Genomic DNA, 13,550 nt, shown 5'->3' on the forward strand with positions numbered 1-13,550 from the left:
GGCTGGGATGTCAAAATGCATTATGGAGATAATTGGAGACAATGAAAATGTTTAAGAATACAAATGACAATACACTGAAGCCTGCTTTATGCCTCTTTTCACATTTAGGTGTGAGATCTAATCTTAAATATTTCAATGAAATCTTATATTGAAAAGATATGCTTTGACATTCATCATAACAAATATTACTGTTGCATCAAAAAAATTCCTCTTTCAAGTGTCTGGAAGGAAACAGAAAACATCTGCAAAAGTGTTGATCTATTTTTACTGAAAGCTTGGAATATAATGAAACAAGTTTTATGTCATTATGCAATAAATTATACAATACACATTCTTTACTCTACTGACAAATATGACAATAATGCAGACACACACACACACCGGAAGTTGTGAAATGCAGTGGGCTAATCTGGAGAACATTAAGGTGCTTTATATAACTGTAATACTGTGTTTCTGTCAGTTCTCAGGGCTTATGACATGTCCTTCATCATGCAAGGCAAATCTTTAAATCCGCTTGATGAAAATTACACTGCATACTGCTTTTTAGAAAACATGAAAGCAAAAACTGAAGGTAGAAAAGTTGCATCAACGTTTACCAGATGTTTTGTCTTATGCAGTACAAATTGCACACTTACATAAATACACATACTCATAAGCCTATATAAATGAAATATGTGTGCACAAACATAACTCAGTTCTGCCAGAAGAGGACAAAAAATATGTACTTTCCAAACAAACTGATTCATTAGAATGAAATGGCCTTACCAATGCTACATTTGAGAGATAAATTAAAATTACTGATCAGAAATGAAATGACGGTCTTAACACATATGAGAGGAGCGTTTAGAGACATTTGTTTATTCTCTCACCCAGTAGTAAAATTAAATGCACAATAATGACATTAAAACAGCTTATTGGCTAGGTGGGAAAAAATGTTTCATATTTTCATGCTAATGAAAAAAGTTCCTCCCCGTGCTGACGAGTTGTAGATATCTTATTCATGTATTTCTAAATGCCGAAATCAGGGGCGCCACTATGGTTTCTGGGCCCCCTGAACAGCATCTTGACTCGTTATGGCACCCCTGGTCAAAATGATAGATCACAGCCAATATTTAGATGACAAATTTGACTCAAGTCAATGATATTATGACAAAAATAAGCCAACGTTTAATATTCATCTTCTCTAGTAGTGGCAGATATTGACAAAACTCAGGAGAGTTCATTATGAAAGACCAAAATATGACATCTGCCTTTTTTTCTACCTATAATAAACATCTCTTAGAGGAGATAAAAACAAAATTAGATAACATTATTTTTGATAGATTCTGAAGCAGACTTGATTACAGTGAACATGTCCATGAAAAATCCAGTTTACAATGAACAAACCTATCCACTCACTTGGCGGAGTCTTTCATGCACAAGCAGAGAGTAAATGATGAACAGCAGTGTGCGTTCATGTAATGTCTGAACTGAAGATTGGATTCACAGTCTTTGGTTCAAATTGAGTTCATGGCCTCAGGTTCAGCTGAGGGTTGCGCTTACCTTAAAGAGTGTTCATGGAGATGAATGATGAAAGAATATTTACAGAGAGATCCTCTTGGAATGAACTTTCACAGTTAAAAGGATGGCCCGATATTTTGTAAATACAAACAATTTCAAATCTCTTCCAGGGAACTCTTTTGAATTAAATATGTTTATCCATTGCTATCTGTAAAAAAACATATTTTTTTATAGGTACTGGTACCATTAAAAGTCTTTAGAAACCACTTGATGAGTTTTCTTTCCTGTACTGACATATTTTCTTGTTGAATTTGAAAGTTTGGGGCAGGACAAAGCAAAGAGCCCGCCTACGTTTTAAAATAACCGATAGTCTTTGGTTTCATCAACGTCATTAACCATGATTTGTTAATTCTAGACAGGGATTGGGAATTGTGGATCAGGGATTGGCTGGTCAATGTTGTATTTTGCATTATGATAAAAAGTGTTTCACCTTTCCTTAAATTAATCAATGAATGAATGAGTGATTGAATAAATAAATACATAACACATGATCATATCATACTGTATTCAACAGAGGTCACACAGAATAATTTACATAAACAATAATGGGGAAAAAAGGGAAATAAAGCAGACAGACATCATGTTTTTATAAGACTAGATGGACAGCTTTCAAATATTCGTCTTTGCAAAATCACAAGAGTGGTTAGGAAAGTCTGAAAGTGGCAAATGGAGAAGAGAGAAAGTTAAGAGGGAGAGAGAGAATAACCCTGTAGACTGTCAGTCCTCTTCTCCGGTTCTTTGCAGGGAGTAGGGGCTCCCAGACTTTTTAATTCTCTGTGAATCTTCTGTCCATCACCACACTTTATCCCTGCTTTAGAGACTCACGCACTGTCACTTTCCTGACAAACTACACCTATGCATGGAGAGACGTCATAAACTGTCAGGAAAAAAGGGGGAGAGAATCCACCTGAATACTCTCAAGAGAAAGAGGAAACCCATACAAATGCTCCATACACAATCACTTTCACTGCATCACTGAATAATTCTTAAAAAAATGATTTGATAAAAATCTAATTTAAACTGAATAATGCAGAATGACAATATGAAGTATGAAAACTTGTGTAAAATGTGCAAAATGACTAGCTCTAACACATTGGCTTTGAAGCTTTTTGTTATGTTTAACGTCATTTTAGTCTTTTAATAAACCCTGCACATTTTTATGGATTAGGCTGTTGGTTGGAAGCTGCAGGTAGGCAATTCATGTAGAGGTTTTAATTTGACCTAAAATTAACCATGACCATTTTCTAGGGCTTTGACAGCACCCTACTTGGATTAGCCATTTTAATTGTGGCAAATGTCAAGCGGGGCTAAGAACCTGCTCACAACAGGCTAAAAACACCAAACAAAATGACTGAACCACTGATACCTTTTTCTTGGGGTGAATATATTTCCATATTGCAATTAATTCCCTGAGACATGTTAACAATCATCGGTGACAGGTGAAAAACATGAAACAATCAATTAATCAACTCCAGTTTGTCAAATTTCCCCTTAGTGGCACATTATAAAATGCTCTAAAAAACAGATGTTGAAAATACTTGTCCAAATAAATGCGCTAGAAAACCTGTAAAATATAGCCAACAGATTTACAAAAAAAACAAAAAAACAAACACACACAAAAAGGCCTAAAACTATGTACAAAAGGGAAAAAAAGGGCCCAAAACTGGCAAAAATCACTTTTGCAAGTTTTGGGCCATTTTTTTCCCTTTTAATATATTTTATATTTAACAGAATAATATATAAGATATATATATATATATATATATATATATATATATATATGTGTGTGTGTGTGTGTGTGTGTGTGTGTGTGTGTCTGTTTTGGAAGTAAAAATTAATGTGTGAATAACCATACATTGAAAATCTGAATTACTCAAGATAAAAGAGTCCTTCTAATAATATTAAAGTAATATTAATATTTTAAATGTAAAGTAAAAACAGTAAAATAATTTCATAGAAATTCCTGCTTGACAAATCACATTTGAGCATGTTTATTTGACAATATTTTCAAATTATATCGAATAATTCTAATACCAAGTTCTCATAAGAAAATCACATTTTTCAAATTATAGGCAAACTGAGCTGAGTTTCAAAACTGGTTCATCTATTTATTCATACATCAACATTTTTTACACTTCAGAGGATCTTACCGTTTGTCTCTGTTGTTTGATCAGGTTTTGTGCGTCTGTTCTTAATATTCACCATCATGTCAAAAGTAAGAGTCTCCGTGAGCCGTTCCCTTCTGTTCAGCTGACAGGTGAGGAAATGGCCCATCTTTCCTGTAACTTCTAATCCTGTTTACTCTCCTCCTCGGATGATGCCTTTTCCACAGCTTGGAGTCTGGGGACAAGCTTTGTAAACACGCAACCTTCTCTATTCACGCCAATTTACAGGCCTAGCAGCCCAAGGCTCTACTTTGCAGATTATGAATACTTTAACCTGGCTTTCCACACCTCTTGGTAATTCTGTCTAGTTTATCTTCTTCGGACCACATTTTCTAACCCTCCCCCTTTACGTGTGTCACTTTCGTGTGAATTTACATGCATAAACATCGTGACCACATCAGCTCCATGAAACACAGAGAGCTCTTCCTGATATGCTGCCATGTCATCAAATTCTGCTGGTGTGCAATTGTCAAATTAACTGATTAGTTTTGCATACCAAATAAGGCTGTGATCAGTTTGATTGAAGTGGTTGAACAAATGAAGATATATTCTAAGGCACAGGGCAATAAAAAGGACGGTTTCTCCTTGGCATTCACACACGTCTTTAAATTGCCGCATGACATGTAAGTAATACAGCAAATTAGCAAATCATGGCAGTCTCTCTTTAGATCAGGTGCCACTTACATCTGTGAATTAATTGATAAGGGAGAGTGTGAGGAATCCACTGTGTGAATACATTAATGCCATTACAGAGCTGATTGCACTTACAAAGTATTGCAGGCACAATACTTTCCAGGTAACGGGATAAATTGCGATTATATTGCATTTATATTGTAGATGATTTAGTTGATACTAAAATAAAGCTTACCATTTTGGCAAGAATATGCTTGAAAAATTAAAAGGAGGTTTTTTTATAACACTAGAAACATCATTTAAATATATTTATTTATTTTTATTGATGTGTTACCTTAATGATAAATAATAATTTTGCTATGACTTATAAGTGCATGATATGATTATGTTAATTTTGACATTCACTAAGGAAACTGAAATCATTTCTTTCCTTTAGAGCACTGAAGCCTTTGTTTAAGGCAGCAAAGTGTCCGACATATGCCATACTGGGATAGTACTGCAGTCAGATAAGGTGAAACTCCCTTGCAAAGTGAGCAAGGGTTTATTACAGCCATTTTGTGAGATTATGCAGACACATTGGCTTGGCAAAAGTAGTGATTAGGCAGCAACCTTCCCATGTCTTGCTTCCATATGGGTCTTTACAGCTCCAGTGAAGCCATTAATTTAGGAGGATCAGTGCGAGAAATATCAGTACCCACCGAAATTTGGTCGGACTCACAGGCACTATTGAAGAGCACCAAATGACATGCAAGGAGGACTTCCAAAAGCCTCTGTGACTGCCTACGACTGCTCCCGTTTCAGCTGGACTAGTATTTATGGTTAAATCCCCTGGTAGCCCAACAAGTCGGAGCAGTTCTCGGGAGATTACATCCGTGTTCGCACACTTACCTGTCAGTGTTCCTGACAAGCTTATTCCTCTGAGCTCTTGGAATAAAACTTTTACACCTTCACTGTGAAATCTACTTTAGCAAACTCCATTTCACACCTCAACTGTAGCCCGGTTTCATAACTTAATGTCAAATGTTGGTAAATAAACATGTGATGCTGCTTATTGAGTGAATATTTAAGTCCTAAAAAAGATACAGACATTTGGCTACTTCTAGTTTTGTATGGTGGTTTGATAAACATATGACTAGGGTTACACTATTTTGGCATTGCAATTGGCTACAATATCATAATTAAATATACAGTAATTAGAATATCAGCACCTTTAAGCACAGTTTATTTATCAAAATGTACAGTGGAGTCCAAAAGACTTTTTCACTGGAGGAAGCGTTTTATGGAGTATGGACTCATATTTTGGCCAGAAGTGACAGTTTTGAGTTAAAACGTTATAATCATGGACTTGTTTCTTTAAAACACGCAGCTTTTCACTTCACTTGATGTTAGTTAGTCGATGGACTGGAGTCGTAATTTGCACTGAAAAGAACGTTGCATTTAATTAGATGATTGCAAAATAGGAGCATTTTTCACTAGCTCAGATTTTGGATCCATGGTGTATATATATATATATATATATATATATATATATATTGTAATTTAAATGACTGTCAGTAAGTATGCCTGCTGTCTTTATACTCTCATCCAGCAGAGACTAATCTCAGTCTATTTGTAATTACCAATCAGTATGAAAGTCTTTGAAGGAATCGTCTCCAGGCAACCATATAGATCAGCCAAGCTCTATTCCATTCATCAAATTAGAATGAAACGTCTCCTCCCAGATCAAAAATGCCGTAGTGTGTGGAGGCTATTACTGATACTGTAGCTAATAATATATTTGCTCTACTAATATTTCAATATGAAATTGTATTTATTTTATCTCTCAGAGATTGTACAGGATTAATACAAAGGTATTAAATAGGCCAAAACGCATACATAACAGCAAAATAAAAAACAACAGACAAATATGTTACATTTATAAAATGCAAAATTTCAAAAAAAGGCAAAAATGTGGATACTATTAGGTGATTTAGTATTTAAAAGTAAAATGTTAAAAACATTTTAAATATAAAGAACTAAATTAAACATAGAGATACAATAAACAAATTTCAAAATAAATATTGCAAAAATAATAGAAATTAAATAAAAGTTAAAAAGCAATAATAAATAAAGTAAAACATAAAAACGTTTTTCACTATGCATGATAATTACAAACAGATAAACATTAAAAAAATAAATAAAAAAAACGATTAAAAAAAATAATTGAGTAAACTGTAGAGGATATAAAACATTTTTTTAGATGTATGAATTGTGATATTTAGAAAACATGAAAAATGCAAAATTTAAAAAAAAATACAAAAACGTGGATACTATTAGGTGATTTAGTATTTAAAAGTAAAATGTTAAAAACATTTAAATATAAAGAAACTAAATTAAACATAGAGATACAATAAACAAATTTCAAAATAAATATTGCAAAAATAATAGAAATTAAATAAAAGTTAAAAAGCAATAATAAATAAAGTAAAACATAAAAACGTTTTTCACTATGCATGATAATTACAAACAGATAAACATTAAAAAAATAAATAAAAAAAACGATTAAAAAAAATAATTGAGTAAACTGTAGAGGATATAAAACATTTTTTTAGATGTATGAATTGTGATATTTAGAAAACATGAAACCAGCAGAGGGAATATCTGTTTAAGTTAAGTTCTGATGACACACTTTGGTCTCATCTTCAAGCGTACAAACTCAGCAGATGTTTGCAAGAAATATTTTCACAGGAACAAACATAATGATTAATCTTTGAGAGATATCAGGACGTCTCCCATAGCATAATGTGAATGACAGAAGAAATCATAATTGAACTGATGAATTATGGGTTGAATTTAAAGGAACAAGAAATGCGTTTCATAAGAAATCAAATTATCGACTTTCGTAATTGCCCAAAATAATAAATCATACTAACTAGCAGTAAGAAATCTGTGTAGTTATCCAGAAACTATGTATCAAACCAAACTGTCACTATTTTTCAAAACAATAATATCTCTCAAGGCTTATGCAAAACAACAATGCATTTCATCTATCTAAAGGCCTTTTTACATACACAAACACAGCGTCACTTATTTGACTGATGTGTATAAAAGGAAAAACAGAATGGGTATAATTCATAATTCAAGGATTTCTCTTAAAGATCCAACATTCCAGGTCACTACTGCATCACATGACTTAATATTGTGCTCAATTTGAATCTCAGTTCTGAATACCTAAGCAAAAAAAAAAAAAAGCCTGCTTTTTTGCATAATATCTACATACAAAAGATGAATAGTTTGACAAAGAGGTGTAAAAAAACAAAAAAACATCACAATATAAGGCAATGGAGCGGAGTCACCAATTTTTTCCTCTTTAAAAAAAAGGAAAATAAATCCACTATATCCATCCAATCAGATTTTTAAAAGTATTAAAGCTGATGTGTGTATTTTTTTTTTCAAATGTTAAAATATTTCCTCATATCTATTCAGCAATTCAAAGTAAGTCCTTTTTAGGTTGATTTCTCTCTGCAGCAGACAGTGTTTGGGAAACCATAATTGTTTTTGAAATTCCATTTGGCGATATTAGTGTCACACTTCAGCTTTAAATAAAGGCAAAGTTCTATGAAAACAACCATGACAAGATCAGAAACACTACTCCGTGAACATGGGCCATCTTGCTTGCGTCTGAACTGAAATATCCCCTTGAGTTCAGGCCTGTGATGGAGAGGAACACAAAGACATCACAGACAGGATTACATTACAAATATCAAACAATTGCCTGGTTAGTAGTTCAATTCTGTGAGTACAAGCTCAAAAATGAGCTCACATGAAGCCTTACTTGACATCTTTGGAATACGTATAGGGCTGCTGCTGCTGCCGTCTCCTCCGTCACTCAGGGCTTTGATCTGAACGAGCAGGTCCTCTTCTGATGGCAACTGAAGCTCCACGGACGTCCTGTTGGTCTCGACTACGCTGCTTCCCCTGTGCCAGCTTTGACGATACACAACCTGCGTGGGAGAAAGTGGGTCAGTGAAATGCAGCTAGTCAATTAGCTACAACCACTCAAAAAATAAATAAGTCACAACAACAACAACAAGGATATTTAATGATGTACAGCAGCCCCAAAACATATTTGAACACTTAATTCTGAATAATAATAATAATAATAAAATGTTGGAATGTGCTTAGATAAAATATCAACAACAAAAAAAGCATTTATTATGAAGAAAAATAGCACAAGCAGACTTTTAAGCATAACATTTCACAAAAATAGGGCAAGTTTGTAAATTTATAAAACAGTTCATTATAAAACAATAAATTAAACTTAAACTATACATTTCTAATACAAAAAAAGCTTTATATATTTTTTGCCTGGTTAGTAGTTCAATTCTGTGAGTACAAGCTCAAAAATGAGCTCACATGAAGCCTTACTTGACATCTTTGGAATACGTATAGGGCTGCTGCTGCTGCCGTCTCCTCCGTCACTCAGGGCTTTGATCTGAACGAGCAGGTCCTCTTCTGATGGCAACTGAAGCTCCACGGACGTCCTGTTGGTCTCGACTACGCTGCTTCCCCTGTGCCAGCTTTGACGATACACAACCTGCGTGGGAGAAAGTGGGTCAGTGAAATGCAGCTAGTCAATTAGCTACAACCACTCAAAAAATAAATAAGTCACAACAACAACAACAACAAGGATATTTAATGATGTACAGCAGCCCCAAAACATATTTGAACACTTAATTCTGAATAATAATAATAATAAAATGTTGGAATGTGCTTAGATAAAATATCAACAACAAAAAAAGCATTTATTATGAAGAAAAATAGCACAAGCAGACTTTTAAGCATAACATTTCACAAAAATAGGGCAAGTTTGTAAATTTATAAAACAGTTCATTATAAAACAATAAATTAAACTTAAACTATACATTTCTAATACAAAAAAAGCTTTATATATTTTTGAATTTAATATTTTATCTATCTATCTATCTATCTATCTATCTATCTATCTATCTATCTATCTATCTATCTATCTATCTATCTATCTATCTATCTATCTATCTATCTATCTATCTATCTATAAACATATAAAAATAAAGCATTTAATAAAATAATAAAATTGTTCCCCTAAACAAATCGCCAACAGCTGCTCTGAAAAAAAGAAAAAGAAAAAAAAGTGTATGAAAGTCTGTTTCACACAATCTTCTTGCAATCTTCAAAACCCAGGTAAGGGAGGGAATACAAATTAAATAATCATTAGACATTTCAAATTTCAAATTGATTTTCAGTGGGAGGATTATTAGTATGTTTACTGACATATCTTGCTGTGAAAAAAATAGGTTTCACAATCCATATATCATTTAAATTTCTCTTTTTCAGGCTGACAGTGCAAAATAAATAGCCACCAAACTGATATTCTTTCTTACTCATACAGACTAGAAAATTTATGATTATTGATTGTATTATTCTGCAGGCGCCTCACAGCGGACGGTTAGGATTGCAAATGAATAGTGCTTCTGTCTTATGAAAGTGTCTTTGGTGAGGCCTCGCTAAGCTCGTAGCTCCAGATGGAGGATAGCATCAGAGCCGTCCAGCTGTTCGCCGACCCTACAAACCTCTACATTTCAGAGAAGCCATCATCAATTAGCTGGCAGCACACTGCAGCAAATTAATTTGCTCAAAAGAAATGAATCACACTGGACAATTTTTAATCCTCTTTCTGAACATTTTGTGTGAACTCTTGCTACAGATGACTCGGATTTTGAGCGCAGCAGGAGATCGGAGCAGCTTGTTCTGAAATGTAAAAAAGCCTCGGATGTTTCTGAACTGTATGTATGACCTTGAGTGTGAAAGTAAATTTGAAAAAAGTTGAAAATATGTTTAGTGAAATATGTTTAGATTTGTTTTACCAATCCCATAAGATGACATTTTAACATTTCTAATGCAACTCTGACTGGATAGCTAAATGTGCATCCAATCATACGAACAGGAATTTTTTTTTACAGTAACAATTTACAGTAAGGTTGCATATGTTAAAGGGATAGTTCACCACCCAAAAATGAAAATTCTGTCATCATGTACTCACCCTTGTGTTGTTCCAAACCTGAATGCATGTTTTTCAGCAGAACACAAAAGAAGATATTTTGAAGAATGTTGGTCACCATATAGTTTTGGTTCCCATTGACTTCTATTGTGTTTCTTGAAAGTCAGTGGAAACCTAAACTGTACGGTTGCCAACATTCTTCAAAATATCTTCTTTTATTTGAATTTTTAGGTGGATTTTCCTTTTAATTAAGTGACTTTATGATATTTAACGATATGAAAAATGTCTTAGTAACAAAAAGTACTGTATAGAACTAATTGCCACATATGGGAAACTAGCATTAAATACAATACTATGCAAAATGATTTGCACTTCAACTAAGAAGTTCAAAGGAAGTTGCATGAGCATATCTGGAAAGGCTTCACAAGCACTTCAAATAAAAAAAATGTAATGAAAAAAACATAGCATATAATGCAGCTTTCAAAGGTAATGTTCTCAGTCATTTATGAGAAACACCAGCTTATGTGGCACATTGATACAGCATGTTTATCAGCAAAGCAACAGAAGAGCGAGAGCAAAAAAACAAACAAAAAAACAGATTACCTTATAGCCGGTTACTTCTGATTCATTGTCCATCGCCTTCACATGTTCCCAGTTCAGAAAGACTTTTGAGTTTGTCAGGTTCCATTCAATGTTCCCTGGGGGTTGACTTGGAGCTAAAATACATAAATCATATTCTGATTTACTTCCAACTTGTGTAATATGACTGAACAGCATCTCCCGTACATTTTGTCCTTTGCAATCTTAACAATCGGCAGCGCACCAGCTGAGGTATCATCTAAATTTAAGACTTTCAAAGCTCACTGGCGCTGATTCAATTCAGCTTGGCTCTCACTTTAAATTAGCTGGACTATAAATTGAACTTTAGGAGTCGTTTTAATGTAACAGCAAAAAAAAACTGCTATGAAACAAAGAAATATTGTGCAGAACATTAAAGGAATATCTTACCCTAAATCGTAAATTCTGTGATCATTTATTCACCCTCTTGCCTTTCAAATCCCTTAACAGAATGTTGAAGCTGGTCTTTTCCAGACAATAACGTTGAATGGTGACCACCTCAACAATTTAAATGTCTGTCTATTTCTCATACATCGACGAGATTGTAAGACCTCATCCACTTTCATTGTAAGACAACAAAGCCAGACATTCTAATGCTGCTTGAATGTCAGCATGCCCTTCTTTCCTTTATTTCCATAACTCCCTAACAGTAAAATAGTTGCCCTTGATGTAGGGATGCTTAGGAGCAATTTTATGAATTTTGTGTTTGCCACTGCCTGGTCATGTGCCCACACAAACCATTCTACTTTTCACAGTAATTGAGGAATTTATACATAGTTTAACCGCAATTGAGCACTGAACCAGGGGAAATCTAACCCCTTTTCTTTTCTCATCAAATTTCATGGCTAGGACTTTGTGCACCACGTATTCGTTGTTTAAAAAAATTGAGGATAATAGCTATGTATTTGAAGCAATTTAACTAATGATACCCAACCCACTAAATCTACAATACATACTATTATGATAACTATACTAGATCATAACAGTGGATGGTGGTATCACGGTACGTTTAGTCAGAGAATCTGCCGTACAAAGGAAAAAGGACAATCGGCTATCTGCTCCGACACAAAGAAAGAGATCTGTCAAGCTTTTTATTTTAAAACGGCCTTAATTGTATGCTCAGTCTGTTAGCTAAAAATAGCCATAAGACTACCTCTATAGTAATGTTATAGTTGATCAGATGAGTTTCTGGCTCAGTTAAACAGTGTTTTGTTCTCAATTATTGGCATCAGATAATGTGCCTATTTAGCCACGGTAGTTTAACAAAGGCCACCTTAATCTCTTATAGTGTTGAGAAAACCCCAGGGTAGGGTTAATTTTTGGGTGAATTACCCCTTTATTACACATTTAAAACCCATTAATCTCATGGCATTATTTACATAATTTTAACTGAAGTGTAAATGCTTTCAGGCCACATCTGAGTTGCAATAAATACCAATTCAGATGCAGCTTCTGAAAAAAACAAACAAAAAAAACATTGCCAATAGGTCAAGGGGGCTATAGCTTTTAGTTTATTTGGAGCCTGAGGGCCCTGAGTACACTAATTGCAGTGAGATGCCTGCCATTCAGCTTCCGTTGGCAATTTTGGTCATACAGCCTGAGGCTTTTGAGGCCCCAGGAAGTCTGAATACTGGATAAGTTTTGTTATTATTGGCCTTTTTACTTTCACTTTTTGTGCAAATATTCCATGTAGTCTATCATAAAATTTACATGCATAACAAATACAGAGGACTTGCTGCAAAAAAGTTTTAAATGGAGTTTGCCCAAAAGCATTTCATGGCAACTACTCATTTACCTTGTCTGGTTAGAAATCATGTTTTTATAACAATATGACTTACGTGGCTTCTTGGTAGTGATGCTGATGGGTGCGCTGGAGGGCCCGGTGCCTGCGCTGTTGTGTGCTCTGACTGACATCAGATAAAGCGTGCTTCCCTTCAGACCCGTGATTTTGACTGAGCTTTCCGTGACCCTTACTCTCTCTGCATCGCTTTCAGGTGACCCATCCTCCAACCACTGCACCTGTAATAGTGAAATTTAAAGAGACCGTAATTAATTTCACCGTTTACAATACAAAAATAAATAAATAAGTTATCCATCTAGCTGATTTTTTAAGAAAAAAAATACTAATAAAAAATATATTGAAACTGATACTTTCACAACTGGTGCGGCCGAGAGATGTACGCACGAATGCCTGAAGCACGGCAAAGGGACGCAGCGTCTCGTTCCTCATTCTCAGGGAACGTCTCAGGTTACGTATGTAACCCTGGTTCCTCGAGGGAACGAGACGCTGCGTCGAGAATGCTAGGGGAACGCCTTCAGTGACCCACGCTCTGAATCACATGTGAAATCAGTCCAATAGCTGAGCGGGACATCACGCCGGATGACGTCATGACCGGGAAGCTATAAAAGCACGTGCGGCGGAGCCAGCGTCAGCTTCTAGGAATGAAGCAAGCGCCGGCGGGGACGCCGGAAGTATGGCACCGAGACGCAGCGTCTCATTCCCTCGAGGAACCAGGTTTACATACGTAACCTGAGACGTTCCTCTTCAGGAACTC

General features: G+C 34.9%; 1 protein-coding gene across 1 annotated transcript in view; it reads right to left on the bottom strand.

Moving 5' to 3' along the window:
- Positions 1–6,931: 6,931 nt before the first annotated feature.
- The window catches only part of LOC107599424 (contactin-4-like), a 34,944-nt gene continuing 28,325 nt past the window's right edge, over positions 6,932–13,550 (bottom strand). The window contains exons 16-19 of the mRNA XM_016291006.1: positions 12,834–13,014; positions 10,981–11,093; positions 8,766–8,934; positions 6,932–8,048 (exon numbers count right to left, since the gene is read on the bottom strand). Of these exons, the coding sequence (XP_016146492.1) occupies positions 7,954–8,048; positions 8,766–8,934; positions 10,981–11,093; positions 12,834–13,014 (558 nt within the window). The 3' untranslated portion in view covers positions 6,932–7,953. The remainder of the gene's footprint in view (positions 8,049–8,765; positions 8,935–10,980; positions 11,094–12,833; positions 13,015–13,550) is intronic.

The sequence above is a fragment of the Sinocyclocheilus grahami genome, unplaced genomic scaffold (genome assembly GCF_001515645.1).
Source record: "Sinocyclocheilus grahami isolate Dianchi unplaced genomic scaffold, SAMN03320097.WGS_v1.1 scaffold266.1, whole genome shotgun sequence".
Taxonomy (NCBI): domain Eukaryota; kingdom Metazoa; phylum Chordata; class Actinopteri; order Cypriniformes; family Cyprinidae; genus Sinocyclocheilus; species Sinocyclocheilus grahami.